Below are 21,873 nucleotides of genomic sequence, written 5' to 3'. Positions count from 1 at the left end.
TTATTTGTTTTGATTTACAGAAGTCTTCCAAAACTTCCAATTTATTTAAGGTTGTTTTATCGTTTATAATAACCTTTTCAGCTATTTTGGAAAAATGTGTGTTAAAATCATCAGGTGATATGTCCTTTAGGCAACTTGAAGTAGGTGCAGTCGTTTTATTTGTAAGTTCATTTATTGCTTTCCAAATGTTCTTTGAATTTTGTTTTGAAAATACTTTCTTTTTTTTAATCGTTTCACTGAATTAACTTTATTTCTCTGTTCTCTATACTCCTCTTCTTTACCGATTGACTTTAAAAAATCACGATGATCAATTGCATCTTGTAATTCATCATCAAACCACTTAGGTTTTACAATGTGTCTGACTCTCTTATTTCTCCATGGAAAATTCAGTTCCAAAACTTCGTGCAGCCAGCTTCGCGAAGTAGACTTCGTGAAGTAAAATTCGCCCAATAACTGTGAGGCTTGATTAAGGCCTTCTGTAGAGAGAGAGAGAGAGAGAGAGAGAGAGAGAGAGAGAGAGAGAGAGAGAGAGAGAGAGAGAGAGAGAAACAGAGACAGAAACAGAGACAGAAACAGAGAGAGAGAGTGTGTGTGTGTGTGTGTGTGTGTGTGTGTGTGTGTGTGTATGTGTGTGTGTGTGTGTGTGTGTGTGTGTGTGTGTGTGTGTATGTGTGTGTGTGTGTGCGTGTGCAGAGCGATTCCGAAAAAACCCTACTGGACTGATCTTCATAAAACTTTACACACAAATTCTTCTCTCTATTTTCTGACAAACGACTTTGGATTACGTCATATCCGGCTTTTAGTGAAAGTTGAGGCGGCACTGTCACGGCGTCATTTTTCAATGAAATTGAAGGAAATTTTGGTCAAGCAATCTTTTCCTCATTCCGGTCTATGAGATTGCATTTTATTCGTTGTATAGACAATATTCCGACAAAAGCTTCTTTACTGCGCGCATCATAGTTATTTGACGTCATAGCAGTGTGCTGCTTGTTTTTCTCTTTACATTTCTAACATTATTTAAAAGTCTGTGCAAAGCATGAAACTTAATTACTTCTTTATCTCTTTTTGAGAGGTTTAGGTCCCAGCTGTCACAATGTAAGAGCAAACAATTAATTGCCAGTCTTCTTCGTTCGAGTGCAACCTGCCGCACATTGTAAATACTCACGAGGTTTCCAAACGCACGTATGACAATGGTGGGCTATTAAATAATGGTAATTTTGGCGGGGCTTATTTCAAGATAACGATTTTGTTTTGGACGAAGTACTGTGAGGGCAGCTGTTTCGCCTGCGGGGGACATGCTTCCGCCAATCCATTAATTCTAAGCGCGTGAAATTCTCCTTGTAGCAGATTCTACTCTGGGGAACATACCAAAAGGGCAGTGCAGATGTAGGCAAAAAAAAACCAATAACTGTTGCATTTGCACATAAAATACATGAGCAAATAAAATTCAGTCGATTGAGATTCTCCTTGTAGAAGAGCCTAGTCGTAAAAACAAACAACAGTGAAGTGGAAATCTGCTCCAAATCTGTTGCCTCTGCAGATAACGCATTATAGCAAATAAATTCCAAGCGATTGAGATTCTCTCTGCAGAAGAGCCCAGTCTGAAGAACGGTCAACAGTGAAGAGCAGGCCTGCTGCAAGTCCAGTCAACATGACTCTCCTGGTCAGACCACTGGTCACCCTGGTCATTGTGTTGACCACGGCCAAGATATTGCACGCTGGGACAATTGGTGCAGGTAAGCTTACAGATACAGAACAAGACAGTCGGGGCGCATGCGCAGTGAAGGCAGCGCTTCTCTCGGTTCAAAATGTTAGGCTGATAGTTCTTAATTTAGATACTAAGAGATGCTTTACTCAGATGCTAAAGAGACATTATAGGTGTTTACTATTTCTGCTTCTTCTTCTTCTTCTGCGTCCGTGTGCTGCAACACCCACGCATACTCATGTTTTTGCATGAGCGTTTTTTGTTTGTTTGCGTATAATTATGACTGTTTTTTCCCCGCCCGCAATTTAGGCAGCTGTATTCCGTTTTGGGGGTATCCGTGCTGGGTGTTTTCGTGTTTCTACATGTATAACCCATGCCCACCGAACTCTGACATGGATTACGGGATATTTAGCGTGCGTTCTTTGTGAATACGATTGTGTCGAACTGTGAGGTTGTTAGTTGGATTTTCATGTCCCTTCGATCTATTTGGCTATCCGGGATTGATTTCATTTTCCTTCCGTTCTTGGTTTAAGGAAACGTACATATCCGCTTACCTGATAACTTGCGCGACGAAGACTGTCCTTAGGTGAGCCCCAAGTCGACTTTGCGAAGGCTTTTTACCGAAAATTCGTTTCCAAAACTTCGTGCAGCTAGCTTCGCGAAGTAGACTTCGCGAAGTAAAATTCGCCCAATAAACTTGAGGCTTGATTAAGGCCTTCTGCGATACATCCTGTTGGTTGCAGTCAGCAGCTGTTCCGACGGGGACACTGTCAGAGGATTTGAAGACTTCAAGGCCGCACCAAGACAAGGGACCATCAAGGACGGTTTAGTTTGGAAAGATAAGTTGAACATCCTCGGAATGGTGTTTTGCAATTTTGCTGCAGCTTCCACGCTTGAAGAGAACTGGTCATCCCGGATAAATAAGATTTTACAGATTTTGAGTAGTTGGCAAAGACGAAATTTAGGTTATTATGGAAAGTTGTGCGTTATAAAATTTTTTATTGTTCCTCGTTTTGTTTACGTAATGAAGGCACTTTGCCTCCCCCTAGTCGACTTTGCGAAGGCTTTGTACCGAAAATTCAGTTCCAAAACTTCGTGCAGCCAGCTTCGCGAAGTAGACTTCGTGAAGTAAAATTCGCCCAATAAACTTGAGGCTTGATTAAGGCCTTCTGCGATACATCCTGTTGGTTGCAGTCAGCAGCTGTTCCGACGGGGACACTGTCAGAGGATTTGAAGACTTCAAGGCCGTACCAAGACAAGGGACCATCAAGGACAAATTTTGGACTTTCACAGGCCGCGGCCCAAATGATCGCGCCCGAGCTGACCTCAGGCTAAATGACCGTAAGCCTTTCACTCCTGCCTCTCTAAACCTGACACTGACCAACGTGGGACAGCTCGTGATCAGGTTTATCTTCAACAACCATAAAAATAAGAACTTGGTGAGTATAGACAGAACGGGTTGCAATCTGTCTATGTATTTTTCTAATATCTCAAGTATTTTTGCACATTTCGTTTTTGTTGTTGAGGTTGGAACAAAATGTTACTCAACATTGTTATGACAGACATCTACCATCGATCCGCAAACTGTTAACGAAATGAGTATTACCTGAATAAAAACAAACAAAAAACAACCTACAACCATGGATTCACCAATACTCACCTGCAGATGTCAATATCCACAATATTTCTGAAGACATGGCATCAAATGCAAAATATATATGCACACTTTGAACAGTAAAGAATTTGGACACCGACTGACCCCCGAAATCGACTTCGCTTATATTTAGCTAATATGTTGCATGTGAAAATAATGTTCAGAGTGTGTTGAAACAAATGATAGAGAAATCTGCTGGACAGATTCTATGATAAAGACCCTTGAATATGATGACGTACACAGAGTCTTGTAAACGAGGGTTTGATAATACATGTAGATGAATTCCAAAAATGACTCCGTCAGGTTTGTATGGGTTGTGGAAGAGTGACCTTTTCTTGCAAAAGCTGTGACAAACAAAGGATGGACCAATCACTAGCGAGAGGTCTGTCGGAAACACGTGCTCCGGTCCACGCGTGTTACCGTAAACGTGAGCGCGCGTGTCAATTTTTGGTTAAAATTTGACGCATGATTCAGGAAATATGTTTTTGTATATATGGAGAAACTAATCTAATTTTAGCCTACAAAAACGCCACGTAATTTCGTCATTTTCAGCCATATCGGAAAGACACGTTATAATAATTCAAATGGAAACACATCATATTAACAAACGTAGACCAGGGGCTTACACCATTTATACAATATGCCCTGTGAATATGATTGATCGGTTAGATACCCCATCCAATTACCCAACCCTCGTTAATATGATTCTTGGCATGTCATCATATTCAACAATCTGTATCAAAGAGTCTGTCCGGTAGATGGTTCCAATTTTTTTCACACGTGTTTCAACACACTTTGAACAATGTCAGTGCACTCAAAATATTAGCGAGATCAATTTTTGAATTCAATTGGTGTCCAATGTCTTTAAGTATCGTCAGAATTACACATATTTCTTTTTTCCTTTTTCCTTCTATTTCTTTACGTGTCTGGCTCGCTTACCTTTCCTAAATTCAGTCCACTCGAGGTTGTTCTCAGACAAATGCTAATGCGAACTATTGAAAATAGACGGAAAAAAGCTTGAGGGATAGTGACAAACGGTCCCCTTGACAGACATCACAATTTTAAAAATGATCAGATATTGAAGACCATCTTTTGAACATGACATTCCTGTCAAATAAATGCTCTGTATGACTAGCAAAATCGACCATTTACTTCTTCCATGATAAGCTCTCTTCAAATTATCGAATGCTTTTTTATAATCAATAACTAAACAATGTGTCAACTTTCTATCCCAAAAAATCGTTTATGTCATGAATTGTATATGTGTAATATAAAGAGTATGAATAATAAACCATTTATATTCCTTATCCTGTATTTGTACTATTAAGTTAGAATACTGTTTATTTCACACCTAATGGTTTGACCTGCAGGTCTACAAGAATCCCAATGAGGAATTCAGCCTGCCATTAGCTGACCTTCCAGAGGGGGTGGTCAGAACGGTCATCCTTGCAACACCCTTACTGGGCAGCACTGCAGCCTTCAAAATTGACACCCTGCAAGGATGTGTGCGTGCTGAGACCATCGTTATTACCACTACAACAACTACAGCGCCCAGTGTAGCTCCGACGTCTGATGGGCCTCCCGCTTCTGCGGCTACAGCAATCACTGGGCCTCCCGCGACTGCGGCTTCAACAACTGCTGGGCCTCCCACTACTGCAGCTGCAAAAGTCGCTGGGCCTTCCGCGACTGCGGCTTCAACAATCGCTGGGCCTCCCGCTACTGCAGCTGCAACAGTCGCTGGGCCTCCCGCTACTGCGGCTTCAACAATCGCTGGGCCTCCCGCTACTGCGGCTACAACTGTCGCTGGACCTCCCGCTACTGCGGCTACAACAGTCGCTGGTCCTCCCGCTACTGCGGCCACAACAGTCGCTATTGCCACTGCACCTGTATCAGGTAGATAACATCGTAATTCGAAGTCGGGAGACAAATAGTTGGCTATGTACTTTTCTTGCCTCACTAAACGCGTTCACTTTGAAATATTGTTCATTAATAGAATGCCTTTGAAGCTCTCTGTCATCGGAGTCACATAAAGTGTTTCGGCAAATCCCTGACTGCAAAGCTGAATTTTCCCGACTAACTGTTGCGCACCCATCCTTTTGGTGGACCCATTGCCTGGTTAAGGTGATGAGGAATCAGATGAAATTGCATTACTTATTTTGACATTTACACATCTGTTGCTTCCGGTTTGACCTTGGTTCTGAATCTTGACCTCTCCATGGGACAAGGCACAATCGAATTGCATGTTTAACTGGTTTATTTTGAGATAACATTTCTGATGTTTAATTTGCAAAGCGTGAATTGAGTGAGTGACCGCATGTAGAAGAAAAAAATGGATTGACAGAAATTAAAAGCACTTGCCTTCCCGTTAAAAAGTTCCGCTCACCATCTCAGATCTGGCCACGCTTTTACATGGGATAAAACCATCCCTCCACTTGGTCAAATACCAAAAATTCAACACCCTGACTGCTTGCTTTCGTGAGTTAGATTTTTTAAATGAATTAATTAATCACCCCCCCCCCTGTGCACAGAGAGCACCCATGCTGTTCATTTTTGGTATGTGTCCAAGTGGAGGGATGGTCTTATCCCTGGCCCGATCTGAGATGATGAGCCGAACTGTTTCCACGGGAAGAGTGGGCCGTTAACAGATCGGAGCCGTCCATGAGTTTCCAAAGCCAAATGTCAATGATCATTTGTATGACAATTTTGGCCAGCATGTGGAGCGAGCAAGGAGCTAGACCGTCTGAACGGAGTGACCGGTGGCCAGTCTCGCAGACGTCGCGTGGTGGGAGGGACCAGGACTGGACAGTGTAACGTCATTCCTTGGCAGGTCAGGCTGACCACGTCTGTGGGTGAAATGTGTGGAGGATCCATCCTTGACGCTGGACATATCTTGACCGCTGCGCATTGTATTCCGTGAGTCTGTTGTATTTGTTACGACCAAGTACCGTTACTGTTAAGGCGAACGGAAGCATCATTGGAGGTATGATGGCGTGACAGGGTGACGAAGTAGTCTCAAGTCACAGCAGCTGCTCTGTACTGACAGAGTTGTCTGCCGGCCTTGAGCGTGGGCTATAAATAGTAGCTCTGCATTTCTTGTACGTCGCCAGTAACAGGGTAAGACACCTGCTAATTCTAGAGAACTATTTGTGTTGGTATCCGGCTACTTTTGTCTCTTAGTATGCTCTTGCGAACCTTTGAGTTCACATATAAGTTTGTATCTGGGGATATTAATTTAGCTCTAAAATCTCTCTCTTGTTTGACAGGCTTTGCCTTCAAAGGGGATTTAAGTGTTTCACGCTCTTGGTTACAATAGTAGAGGATGACAATACGAATGTAAAGTGTTAGTTTATCTTTGTCGACCCTGCTTCCACCTCTTACGTCGATTAATGGGTTTTTTTCCCCCTGGGATATTTATAAAAGATGCCTCCCTGCCGGTGTAAACCTTCCTGTAATGCACGTGACACCCGTGCAGGCTTTTCGTCGGGTTATGAGCACCCTTCCACTGGTGCTCTTAGAGCTGGCATCAACAGACTGACTGCATGGTGTGCAGATGGGAACTTTTGTGCTGCATTTGTTTCGTAACTTGAGACACTTATTTCAACGTGCGAAATTATTTCAACGCCCCCCCCCTTCCCGCACAGAAAACAGCTTAATTAGTTGATGATTCTGGGAGTCCGTTCAAGTAAAAGGGTGCTCTTATCCCAGGAATAGCTCAGTTGATGATTTTGGATGTCCGTCCGAGTGGTACTCTTATCCCAGGAAGCAGCTTAGTTGATGATTCTGGGTGTCCGTCCGAGTGGTACTCTTATCCCAGGAAGCAGCTTAGTTGATGATTCTTGGTGTTCGTCCGAGTAGAAGGATGCTCCTTTCCCGTGAAACAGCTTAGGTGATGATTTTAATTTTCCAAGTAGAAGAATGCTCTTTATCCCATGCCAAAGCCTAAACTGATCTCTGGTAGTTCGCATGATCGTTTTCACGGAATGGAAGACATGTTTAAAGGCACAATCCTTCCCGTGAAAAAGTTGTGCATACTATCTCAGATCTGCCCAGGTTTTCACAACGAATAATACCAATTCATTCACTCCGTTGCGATATAACCTTGAGTGGTTGAAAACGACGTTAAACACCAAATAAAGAAAGAAAGAATTCATTCACTTAGACACTCTCCAAACATCACCATCGTGAGTGGTTCCTGTGCAGAGGTAGAGCTTTTTGAAGTATTACTTTTTAATTCTGAGAAAAAAATGCATTTTGTATAAATGACGGTGCTTACTCTAACAGCTACAGGGGTACTACAATCAACATAACGGCAGGAGACTACAATACTGGCATCATTGAAGGCAACGAACAGACCCGGGTGGTCTCGCTGACTAATGTGACCACACACCCCAAATACTACACCAATCGTTACGGTAACACTACTGAATTGAGCGTACTGCAGACCATGCTTCGATTTCCCTACTTCTTCCTTCTGTGTGTGTGCGTGTGTGTGTGTGTGTGTGTGTGTGTGTGTGTGTGTGTGTGTGTGTGTGTGTGTGTGCGTGCGTCACCGTGTGTGTATGTGTGTGTGTGTGTGAGTGTGTGTGTGTGAGTGTGTGTGTGTGTGTGTGTGCGTGTGTGTGTGTGTGTGTGTGTGTGAGTGTGTGTGTGTGTGTGTGCGTGTGTGCGCGTGTGTGCGTGTGTGTGCGTGCGTATGTGTGTGTGTGTGATCCTTCCACGTTTATAAAATCGAAGTCTGGACTCAAATTGAGTATTTTTCCCCTCAAAATCCAAAAGAATAGTAATAAATTACTCAAAATAGTAAGGGCAAACAGGTCTGGTGTGCGTGTGTGTGTGTGTGTGTGTGTGTGTGTGTGTGTGTGTGTGTGTGTGGGCTTTGGGTAGCCTCTCTAGTATTGTCTTATTGTCTTATCCGTAGGAGCTGAATATAACGACATTGCTGTGGTCAGGCTGTCGGAGCCTCTGGACATGACTAAACCCTGCGTCATGCCTGTCTGTCTGGACAAGGACTTCGTGGTCAGTGGTCAGAACTGCACCATCTCAGGATGGGGGGCCCCTTCAGGTTGGTACCAGCGATGATTTGTTTTTGGCAGGGGGCCGGGTAGCTCAGGTGGTAGAACACAGGACTTGTGATCCTATGGTCACGGGTTCGAATCCAAGCAAGACACAGAGACGGTATCCGTGCCCCATCCCCGTTTCACCACAGTGGCACGTAAAAGACCTCGGTCATTCTGCATAACTGCATGTGGCTGAGTACACTTCAACACACGCATACACCTGTATGTCTCATCTAAAGTCGGGGTAACTCCCGGGAACATGCCCCTAATGGTATCACCGTGCATGAGGGCATAAAAGCAACATTATCATCATTGGCAAAGAAACCTGACAGCTATGTATGTGCAGAATGGTTTTTTTTATAGGCAATGGCTATTTTGCCTGTACCGGCAACGTAGCCTGTAGGCTACGTTGCCGGTACCGGCAAAATAACGATATGTTACGGTAGAGGCTATTTTGCCGGTTGGACTGTGACGCTGCTGAAGCTAGTAAAGTGAAACGTCTAGTCGGATTCTCCATCTCACAAAGGCAATACACAAGTCTCGATGTGTGTGTCATGAATCACATGAAATAGATTGAATATACGGACGTTGAATATACAACAAGTCATCGTCACATCTCTCTCTCTATGATCATTGTCGCTGACTCTCTGTCTCTATGTGTGTCATGAATCACATGAAATAGATTGAATATACGGACGGTGAATATACAACAAGTCATCGTCACATCTCTCTCTCTCTATGATCATTATCGCTGACTCTCTGTCTCTATGTGTGTGTGTGTGTGTGTGTGTTGTGTGTGTGTGTGTGTGTGTGTGTGTGTGTGTGTGTGTGTGTGTGTGTGTGTGTGTGTGTGTGTGTGTCATTCATAGCAGTTCCTGCACCAGAACCTGGTTTTTGGTCTTGAGCGTTTTCCAGCGTATTGCAGATGGAGGGATCTGAGACATGAATCACATGAAATAGATTGAACCTCCTCGTCAGACTGTGGTGTTGTTGTTGGTGGTGGTGGGTTTTGGGCGACTGTCATATCATACACTAGTTCCACAACCGCTACATGTTTTCCAGATCCCCACATTTTTACAACAGAATCTAACACGCTCAATTTCTCTTGGAAATCAAAGTTGTTTTCTGCAGCTAAAGAAGCCAATTATTGTTGTCCGAGGTGGAGGGCTCGCCGGTATCGGTTGTTTGCTGTGACAATGCGTGGACGAGGCGTCGTTTCGACTGTCACAGGTAGTCGTTCTTCAACAATGTCAGAAAGTGCCTGAAAGAATCGATGGCCGCGTTTGTAGTATTCAAGTGTCCACCGTTGAGCAATCAATTCAGTGTCGAATAAATCACGACCGCATATCTTTCTCACAGCGAAGATAATTATGTCGACACGGTAGCGACATGGACTTGTAGAAAGTACAATCACAGGATATTGGCGTCACGCAGATTTCCCCTTCTGAACTGGTCACGGAAAAGTGCCCGTTATCCTCTTGGAGTACGACATGGCCTGCACGCTCCAATTGTTTGTAGAAGAATGAGAGAAAGAGAAAGAGAGAGACAGAGAGAGAGCCTCTACCGGCAAAATAGCCTCTACCGTAACATATCGTTATTTTGCCAGTACCGGCAACGTAGCCTACAGGCTACGTTGCCGGTACCGGCAGAATAGCCTTTTCGAACTTTTTATTACATTTAGTCAAGTTTTGACTAAATGTTTTAACGTAGAGGGGGGAATCGAGACGAGGGTCGTGGTGTATGTGTGTGTGTGTGTGTGTCTGTGTGTGTGTGTAGAGCGATTCAGACTAAACTACTGGACCGATCTTTATGAAATTTGACATGAGAGTTCCTGGGTATGAAATCCCCGAACGTTTTTTTCATTTTTTTGATAAATGTCTTTGATGACGTCATATCCGGCTTTTCGTGAAAGTTGAGGCGGCACTGTCACGCCCTCATTTTTCAACCAAATTGGTTGAAATTTTGGTCAAGTACTCTTCGACGAAGCCCGGGGTTCGGTATTGCATTTCAGCTTGGTGGCTTAAAAATTAATTAATGACTTTGGTCATTAAAAATCGGAAAATTGTAAAAAAAAATAAAAATTTATAAAACGATCCAAATTTACGTTTATCTTATTCTCCATCATTTGCTGATTCCAAAAACATATAAATATGTTATATTCGGATTAAAAACAAGCTCTAAAAATTAAATATATAAAAATTATTATCAAATTTTTTTTTTCGAAATCAATTTAAAAACACTTTCATCTTATTCCTTGTCGGTTCCTCATTCCAAAAATATATAGATATGATATGTTTGGATTAAAAACACGCTCAGAAAGTTAAAACGAAGAGAGGTACAGAAAAGCGTGCTATCCTTCTCAGCGCAACGAATACCCCGCTCTTCTTGTCAATTCCACGTGCACTGCCTTTGCCACGGGCGGTGGAGTGACGATGCTACGAGTATACGGTCTTGCTGCGTTGCGTTGCGTTCAGTTTTATTCTGTCAGTTCGACAGCTACTTGACTAAATATTGTATTTTCGCCTTACGCGACTTGTTTTAATTACCCAGGATGGGGATGTTTTGTCTTGTCTAGACTAATTTTGTCTTGTCTTTTCTCACCTCTTTACTCCTCACTTTTTTATGTACAATTAACAATTAACTGTTCCAATCTCATCAGTCCTCGTTACATGATTTTCCTTCCTGATTTACGTAGGTTGTCTTGCCTATTTTCGTCTCTTTTCATCTCGTCTTGTCTTATCTTTCCTGTCTTGTCTTGTCACGTCTTGTTTTGTCAAGTACTTTAACTCAGTCTATCCACACAATTCACCAACACCTTTTTACATTTAGTCAAGTTTTGACTAAATGTTTTAACATAGAGGGGGAATCGAGACGAGGGTCGTGGTGTATGTGTGTGTGTGTGTGTGTGTGTGTGTGTGTGTGTGTGTGTGTGTGTGTGTGTGTGTGTGTGTGTGTGTGTGTGTGTGTGTGTGTGTGTGTGTGTAGAGCGATTCAGACTAAACTACTGGACCGATCTTTATGAAATTGGACATGAGAGTTCCTGGGAATGATATCCCCGGATGTTTTTTCTTTTTTTCGATAAATGTCTTTGATGACGTCATATCCGGCTTTTTGTAAAAGTTGAGGCGGCACTGTCACACCCTCATTTTTCAATCAAATTGATTGAAATTTTGGCCAATCAATCTTCGACGAAGGCCGGACTTCGGTATTGCATTTCAGTTTGGTGGCTTAAAATTTAATTAATGACTTTGGTCATTAAAAATCTGAATATTGTAAAAAAAATTTTTTTATAAAACGATCCAAATTTACGTTCATCTTATTCTTCATCATTTTCTGATTCCAAAAACATATAAATATGTTATATTTGGATTAACAACAAGCTCTGAAAATTACTTTGGTCATTAAAAATCTGAATATTGTAAAAAAATTTTTTTTATAAAACGATCCAAATTTACGTTCATCTTATTCTTCATCATTTTCTGATTCCAAAAACATATAAATATGTTATATTTGGATTAACAACAAGCTCTGAAAATTAAAAATATAAAAATTATTATTAAAATTAAATTTCCGAAATCGTTTCAAAAACTATTTCATCTTATTCCTTGTCGGTTCCTGATTCCAAAAACATATAGATATGATATGTTTGGATTAAAAACACGCTCAGAAAGTTAAAACGAAGAGAGGTACAGTGAAGCGTGCTATGAAGCACAGCGCAACCGCTGCCGCGCCAAACAGGCTCCTCACTTTCACTGCCTTTTGCACTAGCGGCGGACTACGTTCAGTTTCATTCTGTGAGTTCCACAGCTTGACTAAATGTAGTAATTTCGCCTTACGCGACTTGTTTGTCTTGTCATGTCTTGCTTTGTCTCGTCTCGTCTTGTATTGTCCGGTCACGTCTTGTCTCTTTATTTTGTGTGTCCACACAATCCCGTCAATAGACGATTTTCGGAAATAACTCCGACGGTCTTGTACGGGTTGTGGAGGAGTGAATACCCTTGCTTTTTCTCTGACAAATAAATTCACACGTGCTCCGGCTTGTCCACGTGTATCCGACACACTCCTCGCTAGTGATTGGCCCCTCCAATGTTTGTCCGAATAAAAAGCAAGGGCATTCACTTTCACAACCCATACGAATCCAACAGAGTTATTTTCGGAATTCGTCTCTAACCTTCTTTGACTAAATTACCTGTCTTGCCATGTATTGTCTTTTCTTGTCTTGTCTTGTCCACACCTTTTGTGTTCTTACAGAAAGCGCAAAGGAGGCCAGCACCCTGCAGTTCGCCAATGTGGTAGCGTACCGTGGGGAAAACTGTACAGAAGCCTTCAAGATTCCCTACTCTTCCTACATGTCATCTCCCGATACACAGCTGTGTGCTGGCCGTGTGGCGGGTGGGGTTGGCATGTGTGATGTGAGATTTGCATTTGAGAGATGGACTAAGAGAGAGAGAGAGAGAGAGAGAGAGAGAGAGAGAGAGAGAGAGAGAGAGAGAGAGATAGAGAGAGAGAGAGAGAGACTGACAGACAGACAGACAGACAGCCAGACAGACAGACAGACAGACAGACAGAGGAAGCTGACCGATTGACAAACGAACAGACATACAGAGAAGACAGTTTGATTTTCTTAGTTGAAGTCATGCAATTGTGTGTGTACCCACAGTGTACTTCTCTATTTCAGGGGGATTATGGCGGTCCCCTGGTGTGCCGGGATGACACTATAAACGCTTATGTTCTGACTGGCATATATTCTTATGACTCCGGCTGTGGCAGGGTAAACTTCCTTCCTGGCATCTACACCGACATCAGCGCCTTCTACGATTGGATCCAGGAGCAGCTGAAAGTGAACTAAGCACCAATCAGCGACCAAGTTGAAACTGATGTAACTACATCCAATCAACGAGCATTGGCGAGCCATGAGCCAATCAATCAATATAATTCAAGTTTCATGAACTTTTGTCCAGTAGTTAACTTTGAATCGCACTAAAGACACGGACACACACACGCACACAGACACCCAAACACACACACACATATACACACACACACACACAAACACACACACACATACACACACACACACACACACACACACACACACACACACACACACACACACACACACGCGCGCGCGCGCGCGTGTACGCACACACCATCTCGATTCACAGTCTACCGAAATGAATCAGTCAAACATTGACAGAATGTAAACAAAATAATATATTTGTAGTGTTGGATGCCAATCAGAAAAAAAGGTATCAAGGATACGTTTACGCCTTAATTATTTCAGAGTTTTTCAGTTTTCTTTGGGCGTTGCTCCTGTGTTATGGTGTGTGTGCGCGCGTGTTTGTGTGTGTGTGTGTGTGTGTGTGTGTGTGTGTGTGTGTGTGTGTGTGTGTGTGTGTTTGTTTGTTTGTTTGTATTTGTGCTAACGCAGATTTACAAACTATGACAACATGAGTTCTTTCATTGGAGTTCGTAAAAGGGGCGCTTCATTCTACATCTTACACAGTCGCACTCTAACGCCTAATGCCCACACACACTAAGCACACCCCACATGTTCTACAACATGTTTTCAGCCCTGTTGATCTCTGATCAACCTTATTTCTTGTTATTATTAACTTTGCGACGGGAAAGAGAACACTTGCGACACGGAGACGACAGGGCCCGACACAGCAACACACACAGCTTAGGCAGTCTTTTGTGCTGAACCCTGACCCATTCTGATAAGCATCGCTCCACGGCTATTGCCAGTCGTCTCTCTGACCGGACGCGACAGTCCTACGCGAATCTATCACAAAAAGAATACAATGTTTTTCGCGAGCACTGATCTAAATTTGAGATCAGTGTTCGCGAGACGATAATGATTGCAGATTGGCCGACTTCGACAGTGATCTCCGTTCTGTTCTTCACAGTTATGATAAAGACATCGTTCTAAGGTCAAAACAAGTCGAAATTTTAGGACTGCTGCCCGAAGGAGACCGTAATAATATATGGTTTCATCACTGTCAACTGGTTACAGAAAATATCGTCTGCTCCAGTGAGCGCCGAAACCAAACGGTTGATTATCACGTGACACTTTTGCCATATTTAGAGTTGTTTGCACAGTAAATACAGCCGCGAAAAATAGCTCGCTTGAAACTGTCTTACATATCAATTCCTTTGTAATTTAAAAATTACAAAACACCATGAAAAATCATTATCGACGATCGCGAATCTGCTTATATCAATAATACATTACAAAAAGCTCTAAATATGTTAAAAAAAAAAATCGGTTTCCTTGCCAGACAAGGAAACTCAAGGCATCCTGTCAGGGAGAGAATGAGCCGAACTCATTTTGACCTGAGTTGAGGATGAACCCTGACCGTACTTCCCTGTTGACTTGTGATTTTCACGTGCTGCGCGACGACGGCGATGTTAAAGGACTATGAATTGGCTTTGCGACTTAATTACACTCGGGTTTAATGAATAGTGTAAGAGGATTACGTAACAAAAGAAAAAGAAGATCTATATTTGATTTATTAAAAAAAAGAAAATATGATTTGATATGCTTGCAGGAATCATATAATTATTACGGACGACGTGAAAGATCAGTGGGAGAGAGAATGGGGCGGAAGAGTGTTTCATTCTTCAGTTTCCTGTCAGAGCATGGGAGAAATTATTCTCTTAAAAAAAAGTTTTGATGGTGAAGCAGAATTAGTATTTAAAACAGAAAGAATTTTGTGCTCGAAAATTACATTTGAAAACGATTTTCTTTATTTGGTGAATATTTATTTTCCTAATAATTCTTTCGAAAAAGTCAATTATGGGCACAAGTTAATACGTGTTTTGAAGAATTCGAAGGTGACAAAATAATTTGTGGGGATTTCAATTGTGTTTTGAATAACAAGATAGATATTGTGAGTGGTGAAAAACATAAAAAGTCTGATGTTAATTTTCAAAATGTTTTGCATAGTAACGATTTGAATGATGTTTGGCGCTTGTTTCATGCCGACGAAAAGGAGTTTTCCTGGAGCAGGAAGAGCCCTTTCATAGCCCGTCGACTTGACTATATTCTTCTCTCTGGTGGCTTGTTTGATAAAACATTATTTTGTGACATGGTCTCAGTACCACATACAGATCACCGATTAATTGAGTTAAAAATTCAGTTTGTGAACATAGTACGCGGACCTTCTTACTGGAAATTTAATAATCAGTTATTGCGAGATAAAGGTTTTGTTGATTTAAGGAATAATTTGATTGATGAATTTTTGTTGCAAAATAAATGTTTATGTGATTCCTTAAAATGGGAATTATTAAAAATTCAAATGCGTGAATTTTGCACAGCCTATGCAGCAGGAAGAAAGCGAAAACAAAATAATTCCCAGCTTTCTCTTCAGAAGGATTTGGATGAAACGGACACTCTTTTAGCAAATAATCCACAAGATTTGAATCTGTTAATGAAAAGAGAAAAAAATGTGAAGTAGAGCTTGAGCTCTTTTCATTGGAAGAAGCCCAGAGTGCCCAAGTTCGCTCTCGCGTTCAGTTCATAGAAGAAGGTGAAAAGAACACAAAGTATTTTTTGAATTTGGAAAAAAGTAAAGCTAATATGAAAATTATGGATCGTTTACAGACAGAAGACGGCAGGGTATTTAATACACAGAAAGAGATTATGAAAGAACAAGTACGATTTTTTAAAGACTCATATGAAAAAAGCGCGGAATTTAACCAGATTTTTTGTTTGTTTGTTTGCTTAACGCCCAGCCGACCACGAAGGGCCTTATCAGGGCGGTGCTGCTTTGACATATAACGTGCGCCACACACAAGACAGAAGTCGCAGCACAGGCTTCATGTCTCACCCAGTCACATTATTCTGACACCGGACCAACCAGTCCTAGCACTAACCCCATAATGCCAGACGCCAGGCGGAGCAGCCACTAGATTGCCAATTTTAAAGTCTTAGGTATGACCCGGCCGGGGTTCGAACCCACGACCTCCCGATCACGGGGCGGACGCCTTACCACTAGGCCAACCGTGCCGGTATTTAACCAGATGAGCGCAAACGAATTTGTACAAGATTTAGATATACCATTTCTCTCCAGTGACCAAAAAGGTAAATTGGACTCGGAGATTACCAGGAAGGAATTAACTATTGCCCTTAAATGATTAAATAACGATACAGCCTTAGGTCTTGATGGCCTCACTACCTGTTTTTATAAAGTATTTTGGTTGAAGATAAGGGATGTAGTTCATGCCTCATTTGTAGCATCATTTGTTAATGGCGAATTATCGACCACTCAAAAACAAGCTGTTCTGACCTTAATTCATAAAGGTAAAGATTTACCTAGGGACGATCTCGACAATTGGAGACCAATATCTCTGACAAAAACAGATTACAAGATAATTGCAAAATGTTTAGCAATGCGACTTTCCACTGTAATAGGTGATATTATTCATGAAAATCAAGTTGGCTTTATGAAAGGAAGAAAAATAAGTAACATGATTAGACTCATTGATGATACCATAGATATTATGAACACAATGGATAAACCTGGAGTTTTATTAGCAGTTGACTTTCGACGTGCATTTGATTCCATATCCAAAGATATTTTGTTTGCATTTGATAAATTTGGTTTTGGGGATAATTTAAAAAAAATGGGCTTCTGTCCTGATGAACAATAGTCAAAGTTGTATTAATTATACAGGGTGGATATCCGAACCTTTTCCTGTGGAAACTGGCATTCGTCAAGGATGTCCATTCTCGCCAATGGCTTTAGTTATTGCCCTTGAAATGTTGGCGATCAAGATTCGTTCTGATGAAGTTATTAAGGGTATCCATCTGCCTATGGCACCCTTTGAGGTATCACCAATCACGGTCCTAAAACTGCTATTATATGCTGATGACGTCACTCTTTTTTTGCATGATAAAATAGATCTAGAAAGGGCGTTATACATTTTGAATATATTTAAAAGTTTTTCCAACTTGGAAGTGAATGTTAACAAAACGGAAGCCATGTGGATAGGGTCCAAAAAGTTGTGTGCAGATCAGTATTTTGGTCTTAAATGGAAACGTAAAGTAAAAATTGTTGGAATTATTTTTCCAAACAATATACCCGCATCGTCTTTAGAGGAAAACTGGTCAAAGAAAATTCAACGAATACAACAAATAATCGCCAATTGGTCAAAAAGAAATTTAAGTATACAAGGTAAAATTTGTATTGTTAAAGCCTTTCTTATATCTCAATTCGTTTATATTTTCCAGTCTCTGGCAGTACCTCGAGCCTGGATAATGTTTTTCTTGATTTGTCTCAATTCTGCTCATGATTATCACAGGTGAAGCAAATGGCATGATAGGAGTAAATACAAATGTACATGTCACTTATTTCAGTCTAAGTTGCAGTGCTGCAAAGCAAGCAAAACTGCATAAATCAATCTTCGTTCTTATCAAAACACCCAGAAAGATCCGTCACCGAACACATTACTGAAAAGCGTACGAACGGAAACAATTTGATGATAGTGGTACGAACGGACACATTTTCCGTCAAAATCAGTACGAACGGACACAAAACTGTTTTTTTGCAAATTCAATTCATCTCATGGTTCACATAGGTCCAATATCACACGCATTCGTACTTTGTGTTATTTGAAGACCATTGCACTCTAAACAAAAGTGTTCCACTCCTGAACACCCTTTCTGTAACCACTTCTGAACACCCTTTTAGTAGAACACTTTTGGAACACTTTTGGAACACATTAAGTGTTATGTACACAAAAAAAGTGTCCCAAAAGTGTTCACATCTGAACACTTTTAAGTGTTCACCCTGCTGTAACCACTTCTGAACACATAAAAGTGTTCAGGTCAACACTTTTGGAACACTTTTGGAACACTTTTAGAACACATAAAAGTGTTCAGGTTAACACTTTTGGAACACTTTTAGAACACTTTTGGAACACTTTTGGAACACTTTTGGAACACTTTTGGAACACTTTTAGAACACTTTTAGAACACTTTATGTGTTCCAAAAGTGTAAAAATGTGTTCACCCTAACACTTTATGTGTTCACCCTAACACTTTAAGTGTTCTCAAAGTGTTATAAAATTTAGAGTGTGGAACACACAGAACTCTGATCTAACGAATGTGTACGAACGGAAACGCTTTTCGTACGAACGGAAACATGCACTTTTGTACGAACGGAAACATGGTGTATGAACAGAATCTGCATGTTTTCAAAAGACAAGTGATTGTACAAAAGCCATGGGTTTCTATAAACTTCTGTTCAAGCGAAATGTCGTAACAGGCAATGGTTTTGGTGATCATGTGCAAACCAGGGGTCAGATTCGATAACAGAGCGAGAAAAACAAGAAAATGTTTAAACAAAATCAGGCAATTCTGCCACGTTCGGCCCGCGTGTGTTATCATGATGATTACTAGCACCTTTGTACTTATCGTACACATAGCCCAACCAATTAGCTACCTTATTCTTGCAATATCACAAAAGCGCGCTGCCCACACGACTTACCGCTACGTTTTTCCCCAAGCAAGTGACGAAAATGAGGCTGTATGAACGGAAACATCCTGCGGATGAACGGAAACATCCGGTGTATGAACGGAATCAGTTGACACACCGTGCACAGTGTACTTCTCTATTTCAGGGGGATGATGGCGGTCCCCTCGTGTGCCGGGATGACACTATACACGCTTATCTCCAATGACCTTAGCTGGGCTGTTCATACTGACCTTTCAGTAAAGAAGGCCCATCAGCGTCTCTACTTCCTGAGACAGCTGAGGAAGTTCAAAGTGTCCTCCTCCATCATGTCCCAGTTCTACAGGGATGCTGTAGAGAGTCTCCTTACCTTTTCTATCACGGTTTGGTACAGCAGCTCCTGCCAGTTTGAGAAAGAAAAACTGGAGAAGGTCGTTAGGGCTGCCAGCAGGATCATTGGCAGAGATCTCCCCTCTATAGACTCCCTTCACATCCTGCGCATGACGAGGAAATGTAGGTCCATCATGCAGGATCCCACACACCCGGCTGGTCATCTCTTCCAGCCTCTGCTCTCGGGGCGCAGGCTCAGAACCCTCAGATGCCGTACGGCAAGACTCAGAAACAGTTTCTACCCCCAGGCTGTCCTGGCTTTTAATAACCGGTAAATGAACTCTACAGATTGTGACACGTTTTAGGATGTTCTAGGAGTATGCTTTTAGTAGCTGACATTACATACTGTGATCTATAGAGTGGGTTTTAGTATGGTGACACCACTGTGACGCGATGAAGCCAGACTATGTTTTAGCAGCTGGTTATATTACCGGAATACACATCTAGTATGTTTTAGTAGTTTTAGTCGTTCTTTAACCACTGTGATGTGTTGGAAGAGTTTATTTTTATGTGCTGTTTTAGAGGTACATTTTATCAGTATGGAACATGTTCAGTTCTTACAGTAGTTGATAGTGGGGGGGGGGGGGGGGGGATCCTATCTTATTCTGCGTACTTTTATTGTGGGACGGCGGGGGGAGGGGAGGGGGGGGGAGGGATGTATGTTACCAGTGCGGGAACAGGGGTTGGAGAGGGGGGGGGGAGTGGTGGGGGGGTCCTAGGGGTTCCGATAGCTCTTAGAGTTTCATAGTTCTCACCATGTCTGTATAGTGTATGTATTAGTTACTGTGATACCAAATTGTCTTACCCATGTATGTATGATGCTATGCGCCAGTGATGTAAGCATATGAATGCTATTTATTTTTGTTTTTATCACACAGCAAGCTGCTTTCCTCGTGTATTTTTTATGTTCATTCATGTATTGTACACTTGGCAATAAATTATCTATCTATCTATCTATCTATCTATGTTCTGACTGGCATATATTCTTATGACTCCGGCTGTGGCAGGGTAAACTTTTTTTCTGGCATCTACACCGACATCAGCGCCTTCTACGATTGGATCCAGGAGCAGCTGAAAGTGAACTAAGCGCCAATCAGTGACCAAGTTGAAGCTGACAGAATTACACCCAGCCAATGAGCTGTGACGAATCATGAGACAATCAATCAATATAATTCAAGTTTCATGAACTTTTGTCCAGTAGTTAACTTTGAATCGCACTAAAAGACGGACACACACGCGCGCGCGCTCACACACACACATACACACACACACTGACACACACACACACACACACACACACATACACACACACACACACACACACACACACACACACACACACACACACACACACACACACACACACACACACCACCTCGATTCAGAGTCTACCGCAATGAATCCGTGAAACATTGACGGGATGTAAACACAAATCTGTAGTCAGTGTTAGATGCCAATCCGAAATAAAGGTTTGAAGGATACGTTTACGCCTGTGTTGGTCGTCACGAAAAATGTCACACACAAACACACAGTTTATCTCTCTCGCCTCCTCTTTCTCCCTCCCTCCCTCTCTCTCATTTTCCTTCCTACACACACACTCTCTCTCTCTCTCTCTCTTTCTCTTTCACGGCACCCCCCCCCCCCCCACTTTCTCTCTCTCGGTACTTCAGTTGAGCAGCATATTGTTTACAAAGCAGGATAAATGCATATGACTACCCTCTCCGACATTGACACCAAAACTAGCCCAAAACACCGACTTAACAGCCTGACACAAGAAGGTATTCCCACGGTTGGAAACTTGTTTACCGAAGAAGGAAATAGCGGAGAGCATAGCATAAGCCTAGCTTTAAAGGCCAAGTCCTTCTTTGTGTAAACGACTTGGGTTATTATCTCTCCAGGCTGATCTGCACGAGAAACGTTACCAAGCGAGAAGGAATCCAAAAACCACATAGATTGCTCACGTTCCAAAATTCGGAATAAAAAGACAAGAATGGTTGGTTATTGAAACGTTTAATTCTTAATGAATTAATTTGTGACGGGCCGGCACTCGTGTTAATTAACCAAATTATTTAATAAAATATCCCACTCTTCCCTAAAAGCTGACAGGCTGGCGTTGAGGAAGACGAAGCGAGACCACATCACCCCCTACTTCGCTCCTTGCACGGGCTCCCTGTCAACACCCGAATCTCCTACAAACTGTGCGCGTGACAAGACGCGGAGGGAAGGAAGCAACAATGGGAGAAAGTTATTAAGTGACAAAGTCAACGTTACAGTTATCAAAGATCCACATCAACACATGCCACAGTTATTTCCCAAATGCATTCATTTGAGATAAAATGCAGAACGATCGAGGAAGTAGGCTACCTGTTGACCCTGTGCGTACATCGCAAAGCGTCATCGCTGAACTTACTGCAAGCAAACCATACCATTGGCAGAACAAGTAATCCGCAAAACAGTCCAACCTGCCTGTAACAACCATTCAAGGGACCGGTGTAACACGAAATTTTTACTCCACGAAAAATTTACTCCGGAGTAAATATTTCGTACGAAATTCTTACTCCGAGTACACTTTTCGTACGAGAAAAAAACTCCCCAAGGCACGAAAAAATT

The 21,873-nt window shown here is 42.0% G+C and overlaps 1 protein-coding gene across 1 annotated transcript; it reads left to right on the top strand.

Moving 5' to 3' along the window:
- The first annotated feature begins 1,454 nt into the window (after positions 1-1,454).
- Positions 1,455-13,421, top strand: LOC138969230 (serine proteinase stubble-like). Its single transcript, XM_070341979.1, has 8 exons — positions 1,455-1,736; positions 2,900-3,144; positions 4,730-5,252; positions 6,071-6,272; positions 7,641-7,771; positions 8,278-8,421; positions 12,668-12,828; positions 13,095-13,421. Exons 1-8 carry the CDS (start codon positions 1,652-1,654, stop codon positions 13,263-13,265), a joined length of 1,662 nt encoding a protein of 553 aa, XP_070198080.1. The 5' UTR covers positions 1,455-1,651; the 3' UTR covers positions 13,266-13,421.
- The last annotated feature ends 8,452 nt before the right edge of the window (positions 13,422-21,873 follow it).

Source organism: Littorina saxatilis, linkage group LG1 (assembly GCF_037325665.1).
Source record: "Littorina saxatilis isolate snail1 linkage group LG1, US_GU_Lsax_2.0, whole genome shotgun sequence".
Taxonomy (NCBI): Eukaryota; Metazoa; Mollusca; class Gastropoda; order Littorinimorpha; family Littorinidae; genus Littorina; species Littorina saxatilis.
This window is presented reverse-complemented; position numbering and strand designations above follow the sequence as displayed.

Excerpts from the sequence above, each read along its gene's own strand:
- LOC138969230 (XM_070341979.1), top strand. The coding sequence starts at position 1,652 with ATGACTCTCCTGGTCAGACCACTGGTCACCCTGGTCATTGTGTTGACC. Across the intron at positions 3,145-4,729 it reads ACCATAAAAATAAGAACTTG|GTCTACAAGAATCCCAATGA; the intron begins GTGAGTATAGAC and ends TTTGACCTGCAG. Across the intron at positions 8,422-12,667 it reads AGGATGGGGGGCCCCTTCAG|AAAGCGCAAAGGAGGCCAGC; the intron begins GTTGGTACCAGC and ends GTGTTCTTACAG.